The sequence below is a fragment of the Camelus dromedarius genome, chromosome 14 (assembly GCF_036321535.1).
Source record: "Camelus dromedarius isolate mCamDro1 chromosome 14, mCamDro1.pat, whole genome shotgun sequence".
Lineage (NCBI taxonomy): Eukaryota > Metazoa > Chordata > Mammalia > Artiodactyla > Camelidae > Camelus > Camelus dromedarius.
Genome location: NC_087449.1, coordinates 60,265,308 through 60,293,289, shown reverse-complemented (window position 1 = coordinate 60,293,289; position 27,982 = coordinate 60,265,308). Strand labels below are relative to the sequence as shown.

At 56.7% G+C, this 27,982-nt stretch overlaps 1 protein-coding gene across 1 annotated transcript; it reads right to left on the bottom strand.

The window, feature by feature from the left end:
• Positions 1–91: 91 nt before the first annotated feature.
• EPHA2 (EPH receptor A2) lies at positions 92–27,244 on the bottom strand. Its single transcript, XM_031464140.2, has 17 exons — positions 27,040–27,244; positions 22,470–22,537; positions 20,019–20,688; positions 11,611–11,766; positions 11,180–11,512; positions 10,542–10,657; positions 9,915–10,068; positions 9,357–9,456; positions 8,813–8,868; positions 8,425–8,550; positions 8,143–8,328; positions 7,858–7,919; positions 7,549–7,758; positions 7,225–7,374; positions 6,335–6,528; positions 5,567–5,722; positions 92–1,022 (listed from the first exon to the last, which is right to left on the bottom strand). The coding sequence occupies exons 1-17, from the start codon at positions 27,122–27,124 to the stop codon at positions 917–919; spliced, it is 2,928 nt and encodes a 975-aa protein (XP_031320000.1). The 5' UTR covers positions 27,125–27,244; the 3' UTR covers positions 92–916.
• Positions 27,245–27,982: the final 738 nt, after the last annotated feature.

The following is a 27,982-nucleotide window of genomic DNA, read 5'->3' as shown; positions in this document are numbered from 1 at the left end:
TGGGTTGGGGTGAGCCCTCCCCACTCTCACTTCTGACCCAGAAGGCCTCTCCAACCCCACTGCTCCTCCAAAGACTTAAAACCAAGCTCAGTTTGAACAATCTGCAACTTTATTCCAGAGCAGAAATAAGTCATTTCCTAACAATAAATATAAAAAAATAATAATAAATTAAGGTTCGAAAAAAAAAACACAACAAAACAAAATCGTTAACACTGACAGAGTAATGAATCTTCTTTAAAGGGGTAGGGGACCCGAGGGGCTGGCCCCCAGCCTGGGAATGTCTAACACAGGCCATCGTCCACCTCTGGCTCTGGCTAGGTCCCCTGCCACACACACATTCTCTCCACAAAGTACAAAATATATATTTAAAAAACCTCAACACAACCAAGCATCCTGCAAGGGCCCTGGGGAAGCAAGAGTTTGGCCTGTGGGGGCTGAGGACGGGGCCTTGGGGGCTGAAGGCACTGGAGGGACGGGAGAACCACTCTGGGTCTTGTCCAGCGGAGTTCGCTGTTTGTTCTCTTCTTGTGAGGTACCCTGTTCCTATGGCCGTGGGCTGACTGCCCCAGCTCCCCGGACAGCGAAGGGGAGGTTAGTTTGGCCATGTCCTGTGTGTATGTCCGAAAGCCTTGGCGAGGCTCCTGCTAGAGGGATGCTGAGCATGTGGGGGTGTCCACAAAGTCTGTCCTTCGTAGGTGAAGAGTTCGGAGGCCACCCCCCCAGCCTGGGGTCCCTGAGCCTCATCTCAGCTCAGGCCAAAGTATCATCTAAGATCCCCCAGCAGAGGCCTCAGGGTGGCATCAGTAAAGAACTAGAAATAAATAAGGTCCCTGGTGGCCCAGTATGGATTGGGCCATAGGCCACTCTGTTTCTTCAAGTATTCTTGGCTGAGCGGGTGCGTGAGGCCTGTCGGGGCTCAGATGGGGATCCCCACCGTGTTCACCTGGTCCTTGAGGCCCAGCAGGCTGTAGGCGATGCGTTTCTGGTGGCCGGGCAGCCGCACCCCGATTCTCTTGATGTCGCTGTGTGGGGAGGGAGGGAGGGAGAGTTAGGGGTCTGCTCTGGAGGAGGCAGGTGGCAGTGGGAGGGAGAAGCAGCGGGAAGGGGGCCTTGGGCATCTGGGAGGGCAGAGCTCGTTAAGCAGAGGCCTGACAGGAGGATCTGCATCCTGAAGGCCTGCCAGCACCGACAGTTAGGACAAATGAATTGAATGCGAGCTTTTTTTTTTAATCAAATCTGCAAGGTAGGTGCTCTTTATACCCCCATTTTGCAGATTAGAAAGCTGAGGCTCAGAGGGGTGAAGTGATTTGCCCACAGTGACACAGCTGGGAGATGGAGGAGCTGGGAATCAAGCCAGCTGTGAACAAATGCCTCTCCTCCCCAACCCCGGGGAGGGGTCTGTCCTAAAGTTTCCCCCGTTTAAGGCTCCTCCCCAGGTGGCACTGATGCAATCACCAGATGCACATTGGCCAGGGACCCTCTAGGGGTATCGCTTAAAGCTCTCTGCCCAAGGTTTCTTCACAGCCATTGCCTTATTTCATCCCCACTCTCTCCAAGTTCTCATAACTGAGGAAAGACTCAGGAACTCCTTGCTGAGAGGCCCCTCCCATTAGAGACCAGGGGCTTACAGGTCACCACATTTGGTGACCAGGTTACCCCAAGGCAGGAGTTTTCCCTTTAGGAACCTCAATTTCCTCACCTGTAAAATGGGATAACAGTGCCTAACTGGAGAGTGGGAGAGCCTGGAAACTGGTGGCAGAGGGGGAAGTGGAATCGTTACCAAATAGAAAGATGTGCCCAGAAACCCACAGCCCTCCCTCCCCTGCCCCGCCTTCAGGTCCCTCCATCCCCTCGTAAAACCACTTACACTCTCAGGAGCCCTGGACCTTTACTGCTCACTCTGGGAGCTCCCTCCTTCACCATCCTCACCCATCAGCCCAAACCCATGAAAACACTCAGGTTTTTATGGGCCAACTCCTGGCTGTAAAGAGAGCTAATTATATGGTGCAAGCTCCTATTTGCAATTCTGGAGACAGGACTTTCCCACAGGCTCTGGGAGCCCTCAGAGAAGTGCTGAACAAGGTAGGGCCGACCCAGGTGCGTGGGGAGGTGGCTCAGGGACCTCCAGGATGGGGCTGGCTGCTCCCACTGCATCAGGAAGACCAGAAGTCAGACATCTGGGAGAACTTCCTAACCTACCACTGCAGTGCCATTCCTAACCTATAAAGTTGAGGGTGTTGAGAAAGCAGCACTGTTTTCCCCATATCTGTAGGTCTCAATGTGCCCCCCAAGTTATTTCAATGTGCTCCTGATAAGCCTTTGGATCACCAGGGAAGGAGGCACTTACTGAAAAGGTAGGTTCCTAGGCCCAACTCCAGACTCACTGAAGTTCTGAACGTGGGCAGGGAGTCTGCATTTGATCAGGTCGCAAAGACCCTGATGGGTCTTTAAGGACCAGCGGGCTATGTGAGCTATAGGAGGGCAAAGGCTGAGATCCAGTTCCCTGGGCTCACCTCCACCCCAGGGTCCAGGATAGGGCTGGTAAACAGTAGACCCTCAAGAAGTGTCTGCTGAATGAATGAATGAACGAATGAATGCTTTTCTGGAGACTGAGCCACTGCCCAGGCTGCCGTGGGCCCCTTTCCCAGGTTAGTGTCATCCGTCTGACAGGGTGGGAACTGAAGGTGCTTCTGAGGCCTGTCTAGGAGGCAAAAGGGCTGGGCTGGGAGGCAGGAGGCTGAATTCTAGTCCTGGACTCCAGCAGAGCCTTGGATGGCTCCTGTCCTTTCTTTGGGCCTCAGTTTCTTTATATGTAAAATAGGAGGCTCTGATTAGATGCTTCTGAGCCACCTACCCCAGCCCTACTCTCACGAAGCCCCCCAAACCTCCCCTGCCTCATTTCCTAACCACAAACAGAGGCACACAGGACGAGGGTCACAGACCATCCAAGCTGATTCCTGCCCCCGCCTCGGTGTCCACCTCGGGGATCCAGGGCAGACACTTCCATCAATTCCCATTACGGGGGGTGAGGCGACACATGACCAAGGCCACTTTTTCCCCTCGCACTTGTGATGCCAGTCCTGGCCCTGGGAGATTCAAACGCCACAGCTCCTCGGTAAGCACCTACTGTGTGCTGTCCCTTGGCCCAAGGAGAGTGGAGTGAGAGGTGGCCGGATCATTCATCTTCTCAGCAAACATCCCGTCAGCTGCGGTCCCACGCCCCCTCAGGATGCTGTATGCCACAGCCTTGGACACTAGACAGGCCTTTCGTTGGACTGGGTCCTTTGCTGGGATGCAACATTAGCTCCTCGAAAAACATTTAGAGCCACTAGTCTAGCTAGAAACTCAAGTGACCCCCAGCTCTCATGGTGAATGTTCAAGCTGAGAAAAGGTGGCTGCTGTGGGCCTACAGGGGACCAAAAAGCCAGCCCCTTGGGAAGGGGTAAAGGAAGCAGAGAGGCCAAGGTGGGGATAGGATGTTGAAGCCTGAAACCAGATCCCACCCGGAAAGGGCTGAATTCTGAGAGCAGCTTAGAGCCTCCCACTGGGACCCACAGCATGTGCAGATACAGCCTTCAGGGGGGAAAAGTACTTTAAGATCCCCCATTATTTGAAATAAAGGAGGCAGCGGTATGAGTCACGCAGGCCCCAGATCTGAGCACCAGTGGAGTTGGTAGGAGGGGGAGGGAGTGTGGAATGACTTCCTGCCTTTATCCAGGCCTTTTCAAACAAACACACACACACACACACACACACACACGTACACACACTCCATCGATCCAGGACAGCCCTGTCCCTGCTCCTGCTCGTGGGAAAGGAATTGGCCCAGGAGCACCCCGGGCTATTTCGGGAAGCTTCTAAGAACACATGTTTCCTGTAAGTACTTCCCTGTGCCCTCAGCTCTCCTCACCCAGGAGGGAAGCTGTGCTGTCCTCGATGGGGGCTCCTGGAAGGGCAGAGGGTTCCAGGTTCCCCAGGGAAAAGGAGGGGGCTCAGGAACCCTGGTATTTGCACATGGTCTGGGGGTGGAAAACAAGGGAGTGGAGGGAAAGGGGAGAGCGACATGGACTAAGCCCCTACTGCGTACCAGGCCTACCATCTACATTGCACCCATGCAATCCCCACAGGGGGGAAACAGAAACCAAGGCTCAAAGATGGAACCCAATTTGACCAAAATCACCTGATAGGAAGTGGCAGATGTGGGACCTGAACCCCGATGTGACTGCAGAGCTCAAGCGTGGGACCCTGCAGTTGTCTGGCAACAAAAGAGATCCTGGGGCTCATCCTCTCTCTCCGCAGCTCCATGCCTCCCTCTGCTCAGCTCTGTCCCTGCCTGACTTTCATCCCCAGCCGTCCCCTGGGATAGGCGGTGGCCTGATCTGAGAGGCCTCGACCAGCAGGTCAGAAGCACAGTTGAGCAGTTTTCAGAATCCCTGGAGAGTGTTTATACACAGGCCCAAATCCCAGAACTGTGACCCAGAACCAGGGGACGCCTGGGTCGTCCCTTCCATGTGATTCCCAAAACCTCTTGGCCCCAAGTCTCATTCCCACTATGACCTTGGACCTTACACAAACTGAGCTGTTGGGAACTAACACTATTTTTAGAGGCACAAAAGGCTAAGAGGATAATGTCTTCTCCCTCCTGGGGTGGGAGGAGGTGTCCGTGCCAAGGCCGTGCTGGGAAGGGTCCCTGCTGCAGGAGTTGGGAGGAGGGAAGAGCTCCCACGGGGTAGCCTGACAAAAGGCAGAACCCAGGGCCGGGCCAGGGGTCACCGAGAGTCAACCACACGGGAAGAGAGGCCTGGGATGGGTTGGCCCATCATCAGCCAGGGAAGTCCAAGGGCTCTGCCATTTCTTCTCAGCATCCTAGAGGAGAATGCTGCCCCTAGCTGGCTGTGTGACCTCGGGCAAGCTATGTAACCTCTCACCCTCAGTTTCTCTACTTGTTAAATGTGAAACAATAGCATCTATTCACAAGACAACTAGGTTATTCAGCCAGGTGGTGGCTGTGAAGCGAAGCCTTTCTTCTCTCAGCTACGAACTGTGTGACCTGGAGTCAGCCACGTAATCTCTCTGAGCCTCAGTTTCTCCACTAATGACCGACATGGTCCCTGAGCTCCAGACCCTGATTGACCAGGGCTGGAATCCTACTCTGCCCCTAATGGCCATAGGCCTCCAGGCTGTATTATACTTCCCTGCACCGGTTTCTTACCTGTCCAGTGGGACCACCTGCCAGGTTATCTTGAGGACAGATTCAAAGTGCTTGAGCACAGAGCTGGCACCTAGTCAGCCCTTGATAAATGCTACTGTTATGATACAATTACTATTATTTTCTCAGTCTAGAAAAAAGATGTAGGAAGAGGAGGGAGCCAAGAGTAAGTGCCCAGAATTGCTGGCTGCCAGCCTGGTTCTGCCTCTCTCCCCAAAGAGAAAGAGAGAGAAAGAGGAAAGAGGGGAGTGTTGGGACGGTACAGAGAAGAGCAGATGGGTGCTGGTGCCAGAGGCAGCCTGGGGAGGCGGGAGGCGGGAAAGGGCAGGCACCGGTGGGGCCAGAGTGCAGACTTACTCGTTGGTCATCTGCACCACCTTCTCGATGGCGGTGTAGCCGGCCGCCAGGAAGTGCTCTGTGTACTGCTGCATCTTGATGGACTCCAGCCACTCGGACACCGTGCGGAAGGGCACCCCCTCTGAGCCGCTGGTGCTGGGTAGCCGGATGGACACCCTGCAACAGGACACACCCACCTGCAGGTGAGGGGCGGCAGAACCCAGCCTGTCGTGGACCCCGAGCCTGCTGCCCCCAACCCAGCAATTCACCCAGCAGCCCCGAGCCTCAGTGTCCTCATCCGGGCAACGGGGAAACCAAGTCGGGCAGGGTTCCAGGAGACAGCCTGGCGTATCGGGAGCAGTCAGTGTTTATAGCTGCGATGCCCCCTACTCCTACTGACAATACCACCACCCGTAACACAAACACAAAAAAAATCTTAAGAGAGAGACTCAGGTTTCTAGAGGCGGTCTCAGTCTGGCCACTTGCCAGCACAGAAGACACCTCCTCGTCCCATGTCTCAGTTTCCTCATCTACAAAAGGGGGATAATTATAGGACCCATCTCCTAAGTTGTTTCAATGAGTTAAAACATGTCAAGTGCTGAGCGCTGTGCCGGCACATTTACCACGTACGCTGGTTGCTTCTCTGAGTATCACCTGAGCCTCCCCCATCCAGTCTAAGCCCACGCACAACTTCTGCACCCTTTGCCTGCTGCACCTGGCTGACTACGACCCTGAAGTGGCTCAGGAGTAAAACTGGGGGCCTCCATGCACAGAGGGTATGGAACTCACCGAGGGTCAAAGTCGGCCAGGGTCTTGAGGGAGTCGGGGGCTCGGATGAGCTTGTCTAGGATGCTGACAATGTCAGCGAACTTGGGGCGGCGCGTGCGCTCCTGCTGCCAGCACTGCATCATGAGCTGGTAGATGGCGGAGGGGCAGTCCATGGGCGTGGGGAGCCGGAAGCCATCGTTGATGGCCTTCATCACCTGGGGTGGGGGTGGTGCAGGATGCTCAGGGGTGCCTTCACAGCCCCTGAACTCCCATACATGGTGGTGGACAGAGGAGGGAAGGGGAGAGCCCAACACACAACTGTCATACAAAGGACAAGTGCTAAGAGGCTGTCTCCAGAGCTCCATGGAGGAAGGGTCTCCTGATCCTGCTCCCTCACAGAGCACCCCAGGCAGCAGCCAGCCTCCCTGCAGCCTCTGGACGTCTATACCCGCTGCTCCCTTCAGCCAGAGCATTCCTCCTCCTGTGTCTTCACCTAGCTGCTGCCTTCCTGTGCTTTAGTCTCAGCTGAGATATGACCTCCTCTGGGAAGCCTTCCAGGCCTCCAAGCTGCATGAGGCACCAGGCGCTTGTGTGCGCACACACACAAAGGCACAAATACACACACACACACACATATACACACAAATGCATACACACACACACGTTCCCACCCCGACCCCACTACTTGTTTCCTTGTCTTTCTACTGAGTGCAAGCAGGACTGGGTCTGGAGCCCAGCACAAGCCCTGACACGCAGTAGGTCCTCAATAAACATTCACTGAATGAACCATGAAGGGCTGTATCAGATAAGGATTAGCCCCCCGAACTCTTCTGCCCTGCCCCTGGGGTTCTGGAATGAGTAAACGGTTTAAGTTCAGGTCCGGACAGGGCGGGGCAGGGCGAGGGGCCTACCTCGTGGTTTGACAGCTCCCAGTAGGGCCGCTCGCCATAGGTCATCACCTCCCACATGACGATGCCATAGCTCCACACATCGCTGGCAGAGGTGAACTTGCGGTAGGAAATGGCCTCTGGGGCCGTCCAGCGGATGGGGATCTTGCCGCCCTGCAGGGACCAAGCCAGTTACTACTGTCCCCTCGGCCATCCCCAGGACGATCTCAGTTGGGGCCTCTGCTCCATGCTCCCTGGAGGTGCGCAGGGGAGAGGACCCTGGAGCGTGGCGAAGGCCGCTTCATCTCGAGGCCCCTAACCCCAGATGACAGCCGCCGCAGCACTTACACTGGTGGTGTAGGTGGCTTCGGGGTCGTCCTCCAGCACGCGGGACAGGCCGAAGTCAGACACCTTGCAGACCAGATTGCTGTTGACGAGGATGTTGCGAGCAGCCAGGTCGCGGTGGACATAGTTCATGTTGGCCAGGTACTTCATGCCGGCCGCGATGCCCCGCAGCATGCCCACCAGCTGCAGCACGCTGAACTCGCCATCCTTCTCCTGCCAAGAGCACAAGACTTCAGCCACCAGCCAGCCGTGTGCCCGCCAGGGCCCCGAGCGCCGGCCGTGGATCCTGGCCTGCCCCGCCCACGTCCTTACCCGAAGGAACTTGTCCAGGGCCCCGTTCTCCATGTACTCGGTGATGATCATCATAGGCTTGTCTGCAAGGGTGAGCACAGGTGTAAGGGGGTGGCCATGGTTGTAGGGAGCTGGCTCAGGTGGGGAGGGGGCATGGGCACAGCTGTGGGTCTGGGTGATGGACACAGCTATGAACAGAGGCCCTATTTGGTGGCCCAAGTGTGCAGGCCCTCCCCATCCCTCATGTGGGTCAGGCCCCTGAGGCTCTCCCACCCAGCCTGCCGCCACTGTGGAGCCAAGCCTCACATTTGGAGACGACACCCTCCAGGCGGATGATGTTATGGTGGCTGAACTGGCCCATGATGCTGGCCTCGCTTAGGAAATCCACCCGCTGCTTCTCTGTGTAGCCGGCTTTCAGCGTCTTTATGGCCACAGGTACCTCCTTCTTCCCCGAAGCCTTCAGTGTCCCTTTGTACACCTCCCCAAACTCTCCTGCAGGCAGGCGAGGTGGGAGAAGCACCCCAGTCAGCCCAGGCATCGCACACTCCCAGCCCGTACCAGGCCCCTTGGCGGGTGCGCCAGCCTCACCTGCTCCAATCACCTTCTGCCGTGTGACACAGGATGGATGGATCTCGGTGGTGAACTTGAGCACAGCCTGGTTGGGGTCCTCGTATGTGTGCGGGTCCACGTACGTCTTCAGGGGCTTCAGTTGTTCTGGAAGGGGAAGGAGGGGCAGGATCACAGACAGCCCGGGGAGGGGCCCCTATGAGGGGGTGCCCTAGAGGAATAGGACGAGGGGGAGGAGGAGGAGGCAACAGACCAGAGACCTCAGGAGACTTGGACCAGCCTGTGGGGCAAAGAGCTTCTGGCTCAGCCCTCTGAGCTGCCCAAGGGAGTGCCCTGCCCGCCCCCACCTTCGCCCAGGGCTAGGGAGGTGGTGGGGAGAGCGGCTGGCCACGGAGGGGCTGCGTCTCACCTGACTTGGAGAAGTAGACGTCCTCGGAGGACTGGCGGGTCCGCAGGTTCTTCCTCCTGAGAGACCCCGTGGGAAGCCAAACACACAGGGAGGTCAGTGACCGGCGGGGGGCCTCCAGACCCTCCTCTGGTCCTTGGTGGGGGGGCCTGGCGTGCTCAGCACTCCACTCAGTCGGGCAGAGGGCGGGGGGAAGGCCAGAGGGGAGAGGAAATGAGCAAGCCGGGCTCACTCCTTGGGATCTACGCCCCGTAATGGCCCCTTAAATGGCTGTAATGAGGGCTTTCCTCATTAGCGCTCTCCAGAGCTTCCTGCCTGCGTGTCCAGGGGAAGTGTGGACACACCGTCATAATGACCACCACGCCCCGAGCTGCCACGCATGCCAGGCGCCTCGCTGAGCACTTTACAGCTCACTGTGTCTTCATACCCCCAGGCGAGGAGGGGTTAGACTCCTATCGGCCCCATCCTCCAGACAGGAAACTGAGGTTCCCATCCCTCCGTGTCCCACCGAAGTCCTTGGGGAGCCCGGGCATGGGCTCTGACGAACCTGCGGTGGATGAAGAAGCCGATTCCTGCCAGCACCAGAAGCAAGACAACACCAACAGCCACACCGCCAATCACTGCCATGTTGCCAGATCCTTCTGTGGCTGTTGGGGGAGACCAGCCGGTGACAAGGGAGCCCCCTACACTTCAAATCATGGTAACGCCCCCAGTGGTACCCAAGGCCCACTTTAGGCATCCAAGAGGACACGTGCTGGGTGCCTTTACAAATTCCTGAGAATTTGATTCCCGTTTCATAGATGGCAAACGAGAGGCCTTCCACGGGGAACACAGTGGGTACTCTCAGGTGCGTGGGACTCTCTCCATGATGCAGGATTTGAACTGAGCCTGCCAATGCCAGAGCCCACGTCTTTCCTTCTCACAACACTGCCCTGAATGCTTGGCCCTGGTCCCCTCCCCCAGCCCTCAATCCCCCCCCCCCCACTCAGGACTGTTCTAGGCTCAAGCTAGGGCACTTCTAAATTCTTTGATCCATTTCTTCTGCTCAAGATGTCCTAACTGTTTCAGGACCCTGGCCCGGCCCACACCTCAGTCCCCAACTCACACAGTGTCTGGAACTCGTGCACCTTGCTGCCGGCACCCTGGCCCTCCTGTGTCAGCGCCTGCACCTGGACCAGGTAGATGGTGTCTGGCACCAGGTCATCCAGGGTCACGGAGAAGCCTTCGGTGCGGCGCACGTTGTAGCTGTTGGAGTCCCCCTGTGGGTGTTTAGTGGGTGGAAGGGCAGACCATGAGGTCAGGGCAGGGGCATCATCTCAGCCCATCAGAGACTACTCCCAGCTTAGCAAGCTGGCTGCTATGTTAGCAAACCTGAGGCTCTTCTCACAGAGGAGGAAACTGAGGCTCAAAGAAGTGAAGTGACTTGCTCAAGGTCATAGCCAGCAAATGCATGACCCAGGACTCAAACCCAGGTTTTATCTCCAAGACCTGGCTCTTTCCCCAACCCCCAACTATCTCTTCCGAGGATTCCAGAACACTGTGTCTCCTCTCCCCCACATCTCTGCCAGGCTGGCCTGGGAGAGGTGACTCTCAGAAAGACCCCAGACCTCAGTTTCCTCATCTGTAGAATAGAGCTTCTTCAGGTGACTGTGTTGTACAGTGAGCATCTATGTGACCAGCTGGCCCTCTGCTCAAAGCCCAGCAGGGACAGTCCTGATTCTTTGTGAGTTACCTTCTTGCGGTAGGTGACCTCGTATTTCCACACGCGGCTCTGCTGTGGTGGAGGGATGCTCCAGGAGATGCTCAGCGATGTGGTGCTGCGGCCCTCCAGCTTCACCTTGGGGGGCTCTGGGCAGGGCGGTGGGAGGGAGGGGTGTGAGAAGTCACCCAAGGGCAAGGGGGTAGGGGGGCTGCACCCAGTCCCACCTACAGCCCAGGCTCTTTAGATCCCAATCTGGGATTCTCAACTTTCAGCTCCAGAGTACAAAGCCCCAGGCCAGGCCCCATCACAGGCTGGCACATCAGGGGTACCTCGTATTTATGAGTACATAAATAATAAAAGTAAAACAATAGCTGATCCTTGCTATAACCTCTCTATGGACAAGGCACTATTCTAAGAGCCTTATATATAAGAATTTATTAAATCTTCTCAATAGCCCCTATAACCCCCATTTTACAGGTGAGGAAACTGAGGCTCAGAGAGGTTAAGTAACCTGCCCACAGTCACAGAGCTCAGAAGTGACTCCAGGCACCATGACTTTAACCACATGCTGTTGCCTCTCTGAACACAGCCAAGCCCTGAGTGGCCATCCTGTTGAACCCCACCCAGGCCAGGCCCCAAGGGCATATCTGCCACCCCCAGGCCCTCACCTGTCTGATTGATGCTGACGCTAGCAGTGCGAAAGCTGCGGCTGGTCACCAGGCCTGAGACGCCATTGCGGGCCTCTACAGCAAAGGTGTAGTTCATGTGCGGCTCCAGGTCACTGACCGTCACACTGGTGTGGGTCAGCCCGTAGGGTGGCTCGGAGTAGCGCACGCTGGCCTCGCAGGGCCCGCACTCGCCTGACTCAGGCCAGCACTGTTCGCAGGTGACGCTGTAGGTGATGTCATCTCGGCCTCCGTTGTCCTGGGGGGGCGTCCAGCGCAGCTCCACTTTGGCGCCCATGCCCACGGCCGTGAGGTAGTGCGGGGCGGAGGGGGGACCTGCACAGAGGACAGAGCTCGGATCCAGGTGGCCGTGGACATGTCAACATCACCTCACCCACCTCAGTCATCCCTCCCTGACCCACTGCAAGACTCACGAGTGCAGGGCAGTGACAACAGGTCCTGGGGGGCCCGGAAGTAGCCTTCCTCACACTCGCAGGCGGTGGCCCCCTCAGAGGACGGCAGGGTGTGTGCAGGGCATTCCAGACAGGGGCTCTCCGAGGCTTCGAACTTGAAGAACCCTGGCGAGCAGGCTGTCAGGGACAGGCACAGACATCAGTTCAGCCTGTTGCCACCCCAAATGACCTTTCCATTCCCTTGCTATGGGTCCCCAGGAAAGTCGCTAAACCTCTTTGAGCGTGTATTCTCATGAGTAAAATGTCTTATGGTAAGAAAATGCATGGTAAGCACCTAGCTCAGGCTGGGCACCCAGGAGACACCTCGCCTGCATCCTCCAAACATTTGCATCCCTCACCACTGGCTCTTGCAAGAAGCGCCACGCCCCTGAGCCTGGCATTCAAGGCCCATAGTTCCCCTTTCAACTTCCTAAGCATCCTGTCTTGCAGCTGGATCAGCACCGGACAGAGCATTCCGCTGGCCTGCCTTATCTCCTTTAATCTGTGCAGACCAGCCTGGCGGGTCCCCCCCTGGACTGCAAGCTGCCCAGGGCAGTGCTGGGTCTTCTTCACCATTTGTGTTTGTTGACTGACTATCATCACTCCCCAGCAGATCAGCCAGCCACATCAGGATGTCACCTCTACAGGTGCTCCCCCCAACCCTGGGACCTCCCCACCATCCTGTTCCGGGGCTGACTGACCAGGAAGCAGGAAAGGCCAGGCCCCCAGCATTTTCTCTGGATCTGCTCCCAGGACCGAGTCATTTCCGCCACTCACAAGGACAGCCAGGAAGCAGCTCTTCCTCCCCCGGTGGCAGGTCCTGTCCTGGCCAGGCTAGTTAGGGGCTCAGACACCTGACTCCAGAGGCTTCTTCCTCCCACCGCCCTATCCTGCCATGGGCCCCAGGCCTTTCCTGGCCCCACAGGCAGGAAGCTACCCAGACACAGTGCAGGCCTTGGGCAGCTGCTAAAGTGACCAGGGCAGGGTGGGGGGCACCCTAGGGACCTCTTCCCCAACCCTACAATTATCACCCCCTCCTCAGCTTACTCCATGGAGAGGGCCCTGAGATACCTCCAACCTCAATGTCATGCCCTGTGCTGGGCACAGACCTTGAGATGAGACAAAGCCCCTAACCTTAGGGAGCAGGAGCACATGACAATGTCCACCATAAAGGGGCGGGCGAAGGGCAGAGGGTGGAGACAACCTTGGCCAGAGGTCTGTGGAGTCAGAGGGATATTTCAGCTGGGGCTTAGAGACTGAGTAGGAGTTCAGCAGGGCAGAAATATTGGAAGGAGGAGTTAAGGGTGAGAAAGAGCAAGACTAACACAGGAAGTATGAGTGGCTTTGTGGGACCAGATCTGGGGGGAAGCAGGCACTAAGGGCTGAACGGTCTCCAGGGACCAGACTGAGAAAGGCCTTTAACGCCAGGTCAGGGAGCAGGGACTTCAGTTTATTCTGGGGGCAATGAAAGCCACTGAAGGTTTGATGTAGAGAGCAATGCCACAGTCAGATCTACGCTGTCAGGAAAAAATTTTGGACAACTTCCCTCCTTGTCTAGCTCCCCATGCAAGCAGAGGTGGGACTGAAGACTGGGAGTCAGGGGACAGGACTCAAAGAACACCCAGTTCCTAAGGTCCTGAAGAGTGACTTCTTGTTAATGATTCTGCTTGCAGAGGGGCCCCAGGGGCCACCCCAGCAGCCTCTCTCACCAACCCCCCTACCCCGTCCTGCCACATAAGAGCATCAGCACAGGCCCTGAAAGCATTCGGGCACATGCCGTAGGGCAGGGGACTTGTACAGGACAGAGGAGGCCTGACTCCTGCTCTATGCAGAGCCTGGAGCCCCATTGACAAACAGCGACCACTGATTAAGCAGCTGCTGTGTGCAGCTCCTGGGCCAAGCACTTGACATTCATTTAGTCCTCACAATAAGTCTCCTATACTGGGCACTGTTATCATTCATTCCACTTTGGAGGTGAGGAAACTGATGCTCAGAGAGGCAAAACAACTTGGCCAAGGTCAACAAGCTCCTAAGACACAAAAGTCAAAGCCTAAACTTGGGATGTCTGACCTCAAACCCCTCTTCTTTCCCATAAACATCTCAGTTTGGAGCAAAGAAAAATTAACGCTCTGAAACAAGCCCGAAGAGGGAGGAGAGGAGGCCTGATCCGCTTCAAAAGCCAGAAAATCCCAAGACTAATTTCAGAGCAGCTGGGGGAGGTGTGTGCATGGCACCTCTTAACATAGGTCTTCTCAAACTGGGCACAATTATGTCCTAGGGGAGAAAAGAGTGGAATTCAACCTGGGACAGTCAACGTGGCCTCCTTCAGTCCCCAAAGATCTTTCAAGTCTCCTACTGTATTTAAGAAATCCATGTGTATTTTGAATTCCTCCTCATAACTTATCTGTTACAATACAAAAATAGCTCTCTCCTCCCCCAAATCTTCAAGTAAAAAGGATACTTCAGAAAGCTGGGCCATGTTTATCCTGGGATCTCAATTCTCCCAAATGCCCTGACTTGTCCACCCCAGGGGCTTACACTCTGGGTAAGTCCTGGTTCCCAGTGGCCCAGGCCTAGCAGAGTTAGGGTGTCAGGGGCCCCTAGAATCAAAATCACACCTTCCTGGCTCAGGTTCTCAGGCTGAAGCGGAACACAAGCCCCCATAACTCAGGCTTGTTTCTGCTGAAGGCTTCAGCCACCTGCAAACCGCCCCCCAGTGCCCTCACTCCCCACCACGTGGTTGCTCCCCAGCCCCCCAGCCCTATGCCAAGAGGAGGAAGTGGGGGAAGAGTCGGGTTCCATTCTTTGGTCCCAGAGCCTGGGGGTGGCCCGCCTGCTGCCGGCAGGAAAGAGGGAATTTGGAGAGATTTCCGCTGCGGATGTGCCAGATAATACAGTGGAGAGGCAGCATCAACAGGGCATGTGCTTGCCTGATGAGAATGTACTGCCCCCTCCTCTAACCAAAGAACTACAAGGGGCCTTCCCAGGGCCCCGCCAGAATGTGCCCTTGCTCAGGGGGCCCAGAGTTCATGTGTCTGACACCAGCAGACCCTTGTGTCTTCCTGACTTTGCCTGATTGGATTTCCTGGCACTCTGGGCAGGGAAGTGGGAACAGAAGTCACTCACTGGGTATTCACACATATTCAAACATACACAAAATACCCACTGTCTCTTCACCAACCAGCAAACTCCTATGCATCCTTCAGTACCCAGCTTGAGCTCCTCTACACAGCCCTCCTAAACTGCCCAATTTCTGGCCCCCTTCTGACCACTAAGGCATCTGTTACTCAATCTTATGTTTACCAAATAGAAATTGAGCACTTCCTAAGCGTCTGGCACAACGCTGGGTGCTGGGATACGGTGGTGAGGTAAATAAACACCGTTTCTGCTCCAGAGGTATTCACAGCCTGGCTTTTGTGCTCCATTTAAAATGGTTTCTGCACATATTAGGATCCTCTGAGACTGGCAGCTCCTGGGGAGCTGGAATGGAGTCCCATTCACCTGTCCCGTGGCCCAGCAGTCTGGCAAGCAGAGGTGCCTGGCTAATGTTTGTTGACCGGATGATGAATGAATGTGTGAGCAAAGACAAACCCGACAACGTGCACATTAAACACGCGCTCTAGGGCCACAGAAATGAACGGCGTTTCTGTAATGGAAAAGAATCTGAAAATATATATGTATTATGTATAACTGAATTGCCTTGCTTACACCTGAAATTAACACTGTAAATCAACTAAACTTCAAAAAAAAATAAGAATACAAAAAAAACAAAAAGAAATGAGCGGTGTTTCAGTGCCCAGGGAGACCCCGCGGGGATGGTGCGCCAGGAACACCACCTGCCTGGCACCAGAGCCTGACTCTGGCATACCTGTACCTGTGGAGAACTTCTCTGTCCCTGGCCTCCTGGCAGGCCCAGGCCACTCTGAGCAGGAGAACTGGGGCACGGTGGCTACACCCCGTTTTTCCAGTTCCCGATGCCCGCCCCTCAGGTGGCAGCATGGGGTGACACAGGGACAGACACCCTTTGGCGTGACGCAAATCCAGCCCCTGGCAGAGGCCCTCCCTCCAGGCCCAACCACCTCCCAGGCTGGTGGTGGCGAGGTCATAGGGTCAGGAGGTTGAGGTGGCAATTCACCTGCGGCCGGTCACCTCCCCAAGCAGTGCCCAGCTGGCGACCACGTGCACCACCTTAGCCCCAGTATGCAGAGCCTGGACTTTGTCTCATGCCTGGACAGGCAGCAAACTGCAACCCCGTAAGTTACTGACCCTGCAAATGAGGGGAACTGATAACTCCAGACCCTGGTGGCTTCTCCGTCTGCAGCAGGCGCTGTCGTCCCCACAGAAGCAGGCGTCCCAGTGGCCCGAGTGCTGCTAGCACCTTGCCCTTTTCCCACACACCCTGGGGAATAATCTTCAGGCACATTCTTTGACCCAAGCTGTGATAAGCAGGATAACTTGGGCTCCCCACCCCCAGCCTCCTGCCCTCCACCGGCCTTTTATCTTCTGTTTGCTTTCCCTGCCTCCTTCCTTCCGTTCTGGGGACACGCTTACCTCCATGAGGGAGGGAGGGGCCTCCCATGGAGCTGCCAGCACCTTAATTTGCCCCATTGTGAGCTGAGGGCAGGGCAGGTAGGGCACAGAGGTGGGGGCTGCCACCCACCCCACCCACCCATTCGGGCCAGAGGAAACTCCAAAGAAATAAGGCCGGTGGCACTCCCCAGGGAAGGGACAAGCCCAAGAGTCACAGCTCACAGAGCCCCCATCCCCATGGATCAGCCCTGCCCTGACAAAGTAGGGCTCCTGCCAACAGCCCCTGCCACGGCTCAGGGCCACCCTGCCTAAGGACCACCTCAACTGGAGCCATCCTCTGCCCAGGGGATGCTTCCTCTTCAGCTACGGACCCTGGGCCTGGGCCACTCAGGATGCCAGCACTAGGGCCCCACTTCTTGCCACACATGATGAGGTCACCCAGTCTACAGGTTGCTGGAGTAATCCAGGTTCTCAGATGGAGCCACAGCAGAAAGTCACAGGATGTAGACTCATTGCTAAGTCAGCAGCAAGTTTCAAAAGCACCCTTTTTACAGGTGGGGAGAATGAGGCCCAGAGGGGACTCACCAAGATCACACAGCTTCTGAGTAGAAAGATAAATGCCAGCGGCACTTAGAGACAGTGTACTGCCCTCCCCATGCCATGCCTCAGCACTTGTGGTCACTGTTTCCTCTCTCTGGGCCTCAGTTTCTTCATCTGTAAAATGGGGATAAAGTTCTCAGCTTCTCTGGGTTGTTTGTGAAGACTGAAGGAAACCTCACTTGGGAAAGACTCAACTTGGGATGAAGTGTCCATGAGCTAGGGGATAGAGAAACTGGGGCAGAGAGGGGTTGGGCCCCTTGAGGGATCAGGAGCCTCCAAGGAAGGAATTCCTGACCCTCACAGCCTCCCCCTCCAGCTCTGGCCTCCCAGCTGCTGGGCTGAGCCTCTGGCCAAAGCGCTGGCCACCTGCTCACCTGGCCGGCAGTCCCCATGGTTGAGGCGCCAGCCAGGGCCCCGCCAGCTTAGCTGCCGATGCCAGCACAGGAAGCGGAGACAAACAGGGAGACAAAGCCGCCCCAGGGGAGATGATGGTCAGCCTGAGTGACTCCGCTGTCCCCGTCCCCGGACAGGGCTGGGGGAGGGCGGGGGAGGGGTGGTTGGAGGGAAGCTGGCTCATTCCTGACATAGTTCAAGAGAGCTCTCTGGGCAGTGTGCCCACCTGTCCACACAGCACCTGGGAGGTTCCTCCCTTCCTTTGTCCATTTAACTCTTTCCTGAGCTGGAGCTTCCTGGGGAAAGAACCCTGAGGAGAAATGAACACTGGGAATAACCTGGACCAGCTGCTGGGTGACCCTGGCATGCTCACACCCACTCTCTAGGCTTGGTTTGTCATGAATGAAAGCCCCAGTGGGACCCCATCTGGGTCCACGTCTCCGTGGAGGGCCAGGCAGGGGGGCAGGCCCTGTATCTCCCTCCCTTTCTCCCATAACGTGCTCTGTAACAGCCCCCCAACCACCTCACCTCCTGCACCAGGACCTGTCATCCTGGGGCTGCCCTGAGAACCTGTCCCAGGGCCAGGAGCTGAGTCAGGGATTCCAAAGGAACTGGTCATTTCCCGCCCTATTTCCTGACCCATCCTCCAGCCTGGATGCTGTTGCATTGCCTGAATTCAGTCCTGATGCAACTACATCTTAGCTGTGTGACTCCAGGCAAGTCTCTTCACCTCTCTGAGCCTCGGTTTCCTGTCTGTTGAATGAGACTGATAACAGTCCCTGTTCTCAGGTGGTGCAGATTCAGCAGGAACATCCAGATAAAGCACTTGCCTGGCTTGTGCCTGCCCTTCGAAAGCACTTCTCTGCGGGAGTTACTATTATCCCACTGGCATCATGGTCAGGGGCTCCTGGGAAAGGTCTGGAGGGATAAAGAATAGCCAGGCTAGGGGTTCTCAGCCGCGCAGAGGGTCCCTAAACCAGACTGAAGGGAATTTTCTAGAGGCCTCCCAAGGAGGAAAAACCAGGGCATAGGTGGCTGACAGTTGAGAGGTCAAAAATTCCGCTCCTGGAAACCAGTCCTCCCAACCTGGAGAGGCTCAACTCTTCACAAACAAAGCCTGCTAGGTCCTGACCCCCCCACCTCCGGGGAGGGAAGCCTGCCCCCCTTCCTGGACAGACACCCCCCCAACCCCAACTGTCCACTTATCTCTGTAGAGCCTGAATCACCAGCCTGTGGAAAGTTTTCAGCTGCCCCTCACCCCCCACCCCCGCATTCTTGTGTGAGGATGTCATGTGGGAGGAGTCTGCTCGACCCACTGGGCTGCCTCGGCCCCCCCCACCCCACAGTCATTGTCTGAAACTGGGAGTGTGCACTTGAGGTCACCTAAAGCAGGGGCCGCCTGAGGAGCAGAGGCGAGCTGGGAAGACAACAGGGTGGTGGGAAGGGCCAGAGCAGAGACTATACCACAGGCACAGAAAGGCTCTTAGAGAACTTCTCATTCAGGGGTGTGCAGGCTGTGTTAAGCAAGGTTCTGAGGATTTATTTTATGAGGCAAGTAGAGACCATCAGAAAGGGTTTCAGGCTCCTCCAACATCTGAAAACTTTTCATGGGTTGCAGGATCCATGGCTAAAAACCAAGTATCCAGTCCGCTAGTATAATTGAACTTCTCGTTTTACTGACAAGAAGCCAGAGGTGAAGAGAGATTTACCAAAGGTCACTCAGTGGGTGTGTGTAGCTACAGGGCCTACACCCCCAATTTCTCAACACCCTGCTTATCTCAGCAAAGAAGCTCCCAGAGAGAGGGGATGAGCTGGCCTTCCAAAGGTTGGCCTACATTCCACAAATGCCCTGCCCCACAGCTTTTTCCAGAAAAAGTCACCCATTGAAAAAAATCCACGTTGCTCTAGAGATTTCCGCTGTCACAGGCCCCAGCCGTGCCAAGCCACAGCCTCCCAATGTGAGCTCACTAATGCCCAGGCCCTGTTCCCAGAGACAGCCTGATTTAATTGCCCCCTCTCTGGGCTCAATTTGTCATCAGTAGAAGCCCCAATAGGGGGATCTGAGTGTATGGCCCCGGGGAGGGTCAGGCAGGGAGGGCAGACCCTGAGCATCCCCTGCACCTCTTCCCTCAATGCAGGCATTTTTCAAAAGCTCCCCAGGCTAATGTCAGGTACAGCCAGGTGGTGAGAATCCTGGGTGCAGTTCATTTACTTCCATGTACAAAAGAGAAGCCTGAGACCCAGAGAGGTTAGGTGACTTGCCTAAAGTCACACAGTGAGTTAACAGAGATGGAACTAGCTCCTGGAACTGTAGTGTGTGCCCACAGTGCTCGTATATAATAGATACTCAAGATATACTTGTGGGATGAATCAAAAATAACAATCAAATTTAAAAAGCACTTATGTGTCAGACACTGACTTAAGCACTTTATGAGTATTAAGTCATTAGATTATCATAACAACCCTATGAGATAGGCACTGTATTCATCTCTATTTTACAGATGAGAAAACCTGGGCACAGAGAGGTTAAGGAATTAGCTTAAAATCACACAGCTAAATGCAGAGCTGGGACTGGAAGCCAGGTATTCTTGTCCTAGAAAGAGGCTGTAGGTTAGTGGTAGAACATAGGGCTAGCTAGCATAGGGCTTCCATGCTATACTGTTTCCCAGTTTATTCATTTTCAGTGAATAAGTGAATCCAGTCATAAGTCCAGGAAGCCCCTGAGATTTCACCTAACAGAATCACAGCATCTCAGAGCTGGGACAATCTTACCAAGGTTGCCACTTTCCAGAGCCAAGACTAGAACTTGGGAACACAGCCTCCACCCCAGCACCCCCTTTCCCTGCCACCCCAGCATCATCACTCACCCTGGCAGGCGTCTTCCACCTTCTCGTAGCCCGCCTGACACAGGCACTGACCGATGGGCACCAGCCACTCGCCGTCCACCGCACAGTGCATGCGGGGCTCTTCACCCCCAGGTGGCACCACAGCGTGGTCCACGCAGGTGCCAGCCACGGTGGCCAGGGAGGGTGCATCAGAGCCTGCGATGGTCTCGGGGAAGTGGGCCAGGCCTTGCAGCAGCTCGGGACACTTCTTGTAGTAGACACGGACAGAGAGCAGCGCCACGCAGGCACCAATGTCCTGGAAGGCCAGGTAGAAGCCCTTGCGGCTGAGCGGCCCCACGGAGCGTTCCTCCACATTCAGCTTCACGTGCCGCGCTTCAAAGTCACTGCTGACCGTGATCTCGTCGGGCGCGATGGTGTCGATCTTGGTGAACTGGCGCTTCTGGAAGTTGGTGCCATAGTCCACATCCGACTCAGCGTAGTAGAGGTTGAAGGTTTCCTTGCAGGAGCTGGCACCACCGGGGAAGCTGTTGCAGTCACGCACGGTGAACTTGAGCTCGATGAAGATGCGCTCGGCCTCACCACGGTATACCCAGTTGGTGCGGAGCCAGTTGTCCTGGTCGCCGGCCACCACATTGCACACAGAGTACATGTAGATGGGCATGTCATCCATGATGTTCTGCATGAGGTCCCACTGCGCAGGGGCCAACAGGTTAGTGTGGGCAGGCACGCGGGAACTGAGGCCCAGGGGCATCGCCCAGGCGGCAGAACTGGGCACCAGGAAGATACTCTGTAGTTCCTGCTTATTCTCATTCTGCAGGGAGGGAAACTGAGGCCCAGGGATGTGCTTCAGGTCGCCCTCAAACACTACAAGTGGCTGAGCTGGGATCTGACCTCCTGGTGTCTCAGATCCCATAGTTGGGCTGTTGAACCCCTATATGAGACAGTGAGCTGAGGGTGGAAGCTGGGGGTTCCACGTGACTTCAGGCAGATTTAATCTCTCTGAGCCTCCAAGTCCCCACTGTACAATGGGGGCAAGAGCTACCTCACAGCATTGCTGTGAGGACAAATACTGAGCACTTTGTCTGGAGTGGGTGACAGTCATACAAGGCAGCTGGTATCATCATCATCATCATTACTGTTATTCACTGTACATGTGTATGTATAGACATGTGTGAGTGGCAGGGGAAGGGCTTAAGACAGAAACAATGGATGAGCCCCCATCACTTAGATTTTGGCTTTTTCAACATGTGTTTATCCCTCCTCAGACTATAGCTCAGCCTCCTCCAGGAAGACTTCCCAGGTTGGGCTAAGTAAGGTTGGGGTAAATGCCCCCTTCTGGCTCCCAGAGTCTCCACTATGATAGCACCTATGTGGTGACAACTACACCCGGCTCCCACACTAGATTCTGAGCTCCTTAGGGCAGAGATGGCATCTAATACATTTCTGTATCCCCAGGGCCTATGTGAAATGGAATAGGTACTCAGGAATGTATTTGTTAAATGAATGAAAAGTAGACAGGACAAAGGAAAAAAAAAAAAAAAAAAAGGCCTGGGCTGCATTGTGACATTGGCCAAGGCCTCAGATGCCCTTGGGCCTCAGTTTCCCACTCTGTATAATGACTGGGTTGGATTAGATGATCTGTGTTCTCTCCCAGCTGAATGTTCCAGGATCCTAGAAATCCACTAGAGCTACACTCCAGGCCTCCTAAGAGCTAAGGGGACCAGGGACAGGCGCCTGACTTACATGGATCTGGCCAGCAATAGAAACTGTCCCAAGTAGCCCTCTGGAGACACTGCTCTCCCCAGCTCAGGCCCCAGAACAAACTCAACAAGGGCCCCTTATACAAAGGGGGAAATTGAGGCTCAGAGAGCAGTAGTATCTTCGCCAAGACCACACAGTGGTCACACGGAAAGCCAGAAGAGGATCCTAGTGTCTTGCCCACCAGTCCAGGTCACAGCCAGGCAGGGCAGAGGGGAGGGAATGAACCCGGGTGGGAAGGAGGCAAAACAAACTCTACCCTGAGCAGGAAAGGGAAGTAGCAGCTGGAGGGGCCGGGAGAGGGCCCAGTGGGAGGAACTTGATCGGGTTTCCTGGGGCTGTGGGGACCTGGGAACCACTGTTCCCTGCCTCTGTCTCAACCCCTCACCTCCTGGGCTGGGACCTCGAAGACAGGGGGAACCGTTAACTGCTTCCCTCCCCAGAGGGGAGTGGAGGGAGCCACAGGGGTTCCCTCTGACAATCAGCCCTCTGGGGCAGCGAGGGTCCGACTCTGCTCAGGCCCCCAGCTGTCTCCTCAGCTCTTTCTACCACTCAGGTGCCTTCCCCACCTTCCAACCCCATCCTGCCCAGCTGGTGTGAGAAGCAGGATCCTGAGTTTGAACCCTGGCTGAGCTGTGCGATCTAGGCCAGGCCCCATCCTCCTTGGCCTCAATTTCCCCATTCCCACACCCCGACCCGAGCCTGAAGGCTTACCCCTTTGCCGTATGGATGTGTGAGCCAGCCGAGTTCCCCTTTAGCCGCAGCAAAGTCCAACAGTACAACTGGAAGAGATGAGAGAGGGGGCCGGGTGAGCTCGAGGGCATCTTCAGGGGTCAGGCTATAGTGGAAAAGGCGAGAGGCCCCCAGGAATCCCAAGAGGCCTTCCTCAGCCTCAGAGAGAGACCACAACACACAGGGTCACCCTATGCAAGAGACCTGGCCCTCCACAAATAGGGAAACAGAGGCCCAGGGAAGGGATGGGATGTAGTCAAAACCACAGAGCTGGTTCAGTGAGGACTAGGCTTCCTGTCTCCCAGGCCATGACTCCAGCCATGCCGCCCCCCTCAGCAGCCCCCAGCTGGGCAGAGCAGGACAGAGCTCAGCCCAGCAGGGGAACAGCAGCTGGGCAGAGAGCAGGGGCGAGTGGGGCTATTAAGTGACACCACGCTGCCCCATCTGCCTCCTGACACAAGGCCCCTCCGCAGCAGTTCACACTCATGTGGGCTTTGGGGGTACTCTTGGCCGCTCCTGCCACATCCCCCCCACACAGCGCAAAACACCCTCAACCCCACCCAGGCCACGTGGCTCACACATATGCAGCACACGTATATACACGTGTCTCATGGCACTCCAAGAGGAGAGAGCTGTTAACAGGTGGGAACAGCTCCAGGGAGGGGAGGGGGACTGGTGGGGGGTGTCTGGAAACTGATCTTCTCACCACAAAAGCCACAGAACAGGCGGGATAAAGCCCTGAACCCCCAGGGGCCTCTAGGAGGGACCCAAAGATACACACAGCTGGTGAGGTCCCCTCCCTGGGAAGGTTGCTCCCGCTGCCTGTCCCTCACACCCTGGCCACTGCCCTGCCAGGGATGCCTGCCAGGGGTGCCTGGGGCACCCAGGATGGAAACCCTAATAGGGGACTTCCAGGCCCAGAAGAACCAGGTGCCAGGACCATGCTGCCCCCAAGAAGCACCTGGAACCTGAGGGAAGGATACACTGCCAGGGGCTTCCCTGGATCCAGGCCTGCCCTTGGGCACCTCCCATCAGTCCACCCCTGGCTCTGCCAGGCTCAGCAGCTGCAGCCAGGACCTAAGACCCAAGACCCCTGGTCCAGCCCCTCCTCCATTTCCAAGTAAGGTCCAGGTAGCTGCCAATAGAAGCCACCCTCCCTAGAAGGTAAGGAGATTGGGGAAACTGAGGCACAGACCCTATATAAGGTCCCCAGATTCAGAGTAAAGCCCTAAGGTGGAGGGAGGAAGGGACCAAGTGCTTACTTCCTTTGGACCCTGGATCTTGAGGAATATGGCCTAAAGAAGGAGCATTCATTAAGGCCAGGACCTGGGAGACTCTAAGGGTGGAACCTTGGGCTGGCAGGGAGCAGAGGTGGGCCTGATTTAAAGAGATGGAGAGGGAAGGGGAGAGGAGCCTGAGAGGAGTCTGAGAAACCCTTTCCTGATGGCCCCAGGGCCTGGGCGTGAAGCCCTGCCACCTGACTGCTGCTGACCGGGGCCAAATCTCTCTAGGAAGGGTCTCACAGCCCAGACAGGGAGAGGAAATCCGATGTGGCACCAGCCCCAAGGCTGAGGGGGAGGAGGAGGGTGGCTGGGGGGTGGGTAGGGGCAGGGATTTGTTCGGACATGCCCAGGGCTCAGGCTTGGAAAACTCACTAACCCCACTAGCAAATGGAATGTTCCGGCTACACAGGAAGGAATCTGGGGGTTCCTGGCTCCTGCTGGATAAGTAGGAGGACAAAGGTGAAAGCTCCTCACAGGGGGCCTGCACATCCTCCTTCCCTAGAGGGGTAGGCAGCTGCCCCTGAGGGAGGGGGCTCATGGCGCCCAGGCTCTGAAGGGTTAACCTGGCACGGAGGGACGCCCACCACCCCTGCCAGGGCTCACTCCCCTTCAAGCCCCAGGCCTGGCTCTAGAATTATCACAGGGCTCATCTGAGAAGAAAAGAAGCCTTCACAGAGGAAGGAGCCCCCTCCCGGGGAAATTCCCTAGAACCGATCACCAGGAACAGGCGCCCTGCCCAGGCCCTCCACCCTGACTTCACACGGGTGCAGCCTCTCCCTGGGCGCTTACAGGGGCTGAGGCTCCTGCTTCCCTGGAAGGGGCAGGGCCCTAAGAGCCTCTCAGCTGACCCCAAAAGCTTCACTGAGAGGCCTGGGCTAAGTAGGGCTCATCCAGGAGCCCCCTGTCCCTCACCCTACCCCAGGAAAACCTCCCTCTCAGCCTGAAGTTCCATTATAAACGTCATCCATCTGGGTCCATATTGCTTTAGGGCTTTTAACTCAAATCCAGTACTACCACCCACTCCCCTAGTGTCGCCTCCCTGCTCCCCCCATCCCTCTTTAACCAAGACCAGTTAACTCGTAAAGAAACAGGGAGGCAGAGGACTCTGTGGGGAGGAAGGATGAAGCAAAAAGGGAAAGGGACAGAGGGCACATTGGGCTTTTACAGAATCAAGAAGCCAGTGACTTCCAAGGCCTCTGGGCACGCTCCAGCCCACCTCCCAGCTGCACCTCAAGTCAGCAACCCCTGCACCCCTGCACAGCAATTCTCACTTCTCAAGAAAACCCACCATGAAACCATGGCGCAGGGGCCCTGGGCTCTGGCAGCCCAAGAAGTCAGATGCTCAGACCTAATCCTCTCTGTGCAGAGGGCCCTGCCAGGCGACGGCTTGGGCCTCCCTCAGTTTCCCTATTTGTAAAAGGAGGACGGATTCAGTGGCTGTTGAGAACTTAACAGGCTCCATCTGGGTCTCCAAATGCAGCCTGGCTCCTCCACTCACAGGGAAGCAGCAAGAAAAGAGAAGGGAATTGAGCAGTGGCCTAGGTGAAAGGTAGACGAAGGCGCATGTGTCCTCTCTGCACCCCCAACCCATGACCAGGGAGATCAGCCACATCTAGGAACCCCTGGGAGCACAACACACCAGCAGCTGGGCTATCACTTGCCCCCATCCCCGCCATTGGCGCACCTCCTAGGGAGTCCTTCACAAGGGCCCTTGGAGCCTCAGCAAGTATGTTTCCCTGTCCTTTTCCTCCATCACATGGGGTGGTGGGGCACCAGTCATCAAGGTTGGGGAGTGCTGGACAGAGGAGCACAAGGACAAGGCTGGAGCACAATTATCACCTAGTAGCATCACCCTGCTTAATCCCCCTACTCCCCCGCAGGCAGCCTTCAGGAAAGGCCTGTAGTGAATCCAGCCTCTCTCCCCTTCTCTCCAACCACAATCCCCCCAGGAAGAGGGAGGACCAAATGCTGCTGCAGGAGTTGGGTGGGTATTGAGGGTCACAGAAATCCCAGCTACCCACTCCTCCTGCAAGTTTGTACCAGGAATCCTGACTGATTCAGGGAAGGGGACAGGATGCCACCCCCACCTCCACCAAGAATTCCAGCTCTGGCCTCCCAGCTTAGAACAGCAAAACCTCCAACCCCGGTTTGGGGGGCGGAAAAAGAAGGCAAGGCTCAAGGAAACTTCTCACCAGGCCAGGGTTTCCTCCGCACTTCCCTCTGGCGGAGCCTGCGGAAACCTCCCTCTGCCCCGGCGGGTGGGCAAAACTTGATCTCTCGGAAACTGAAGCCGGCCTCGGCCAGGTGGACAGGAAGGTCTTAGGCCAAGGGCAGGAGCCCCCATCCTCTGTGGCCCTAGCTAAGGGGCAACACCCCCATCCACCACCCGCCCCGCCCAGGGCAAAGTCCACCGCCCCTCACCCAGCGCGGCACCGGGAGCGCTGGGGCGGGGGTGGGTGATTCAGTCCCTCACACCCGGGTGCCCGGACTCCCTGGTGGCCCCGGGGTGACGGCTCCACACCTTGGGAGGCCGCGCCCCCACCTGCCGCATTTCCTCGTTCTGAGTCAACCCTTGCTCAGAACGCTTGACTTTGGGACTTCCTGTCCGCACTCGCGGCCCCGAACCTGCCCCCCGAACCTGGGAGTGCGAAGTGGGAAAGAGGGAAGGCTGTGCGTGGGCAGACTGGCCCGAAACTCCCTGCATGCTCTCCTCCAGGACTGGAGGCAGAAGGGGACGTGCAGAAAATCTCAGGGTGCTGGGGCTTCCTCAGAGAGCTCCCCGCCGGCCGAAGAGACCCCTCCCCAAAATGAGGGGCCTCCACAGAAAGGCCTTCTCCACAAAATCGGGGCAAGCGGCTTAGTGAATTCAGGTCACCAAGAGGCTGAGCACGCGGAAAGGCCCCCCAGACAGCCCATTTTCCAAGGGACCCCCGCGCCCCCGCCGGGACGCGTTCCTGAAGCTGCCGCCCGGGCCGCAACCGCGTGGCGGGCCCCGCGTCCCCTTCACGGAGGCCTTCGAGCCCCGCGCGCCTGGGCCGCAAACCCTTAGTCCCGGCGCCCCTAGAACCCCGGATGGGGGTGTCCCAGATTCGTCCTGATTGCAGCCCACGAGCGCTCCAGACCCCAGCACGCAGGGACTGGGAGGCGCCAGCTCAGTTTCCAAAGTTGCGCGTCAACCCTCGCTGGGGTCCGGAAGAAGCGGGAGTCCAGGGGTCTGGCCGCCGGGGTTGGATTGGGTCGGGCAGGGCGGCCGCCGCGCACACACTCACCTTCCTTGCCCTGCGCCGCGGTAGCGGCGGCCAGCAGGCAGCCCCACAGCAGGGCGAGACAGGCGCGGGGCGCCAGACACTCCATGCCGCGCTGTTCGCTCTCGGCCTGATCCTCTCAGCCCGGGTCCCGCACGCCCGCGCGCTGGCCTCGGTGTCCGGCTCCCGCCTGCTGCCTGCTTGCAACTTCTGCCCCTCCTGCCCCGACTGCTTAATGGAAGTTGAGTGAGAACCGGCTCCTGTTCATTCATGCCCCGCGCTGACGTCAACAAGGCCACGCCCTCAGGAATGTCTTTAAAGGGGCCGTCTTGGCACCCTGCGGGAAGGGAGGGGAAGTCCCGAGGGCGTTGGGGAGGATCTTGGGGCCCTCTGGACTCGCTGGCACCCCCAGGTCCTCCCAAGTTTGAGTACCTCAAAGCGCCACTGCCACCAGGGCTAGTCCTGGGGATCTCTGAGCTGAAGGTCCTTGGCCCAGACGTGAGGATGGTTTTGCACTGAGCCATTCCCCACTCTCACCCTTTGCCCTCTGGGCGCGAGCTCAACGTTGACCTGAAGGTTTGGGCTGAAGTGACCTGGAGGTCCAAGAGAGCTCCGAAATGGATCCAGATATCGCCCTTTCTGGGATCTCTGATCCATGCACCAAACCACTGGAGGTCAGGGAGAGCTTCTCTGCTCAGGGCCCTCTAAGAATGCGGTAATCTTAGCAACCACCTCTACTAGTGAGCGAGGCAGACATGGGTGATCTCACTGAATTCTCATGTGGGAGGTAGGTGTCATTATCTCCACTTTACAGAAGAGTCAACTGAGGCTCTAAGAGCTTAAACAACATGCCCAAATGTTGCATAGCTCAAAGATAGTAGAATCAGAATTTGAATCTGGGTAGTCTCTGCTTTAGCTGCTGCCCATACTGGGAAAGAGTGGGCAAGAGGCTGTGCAGAGGATCCCA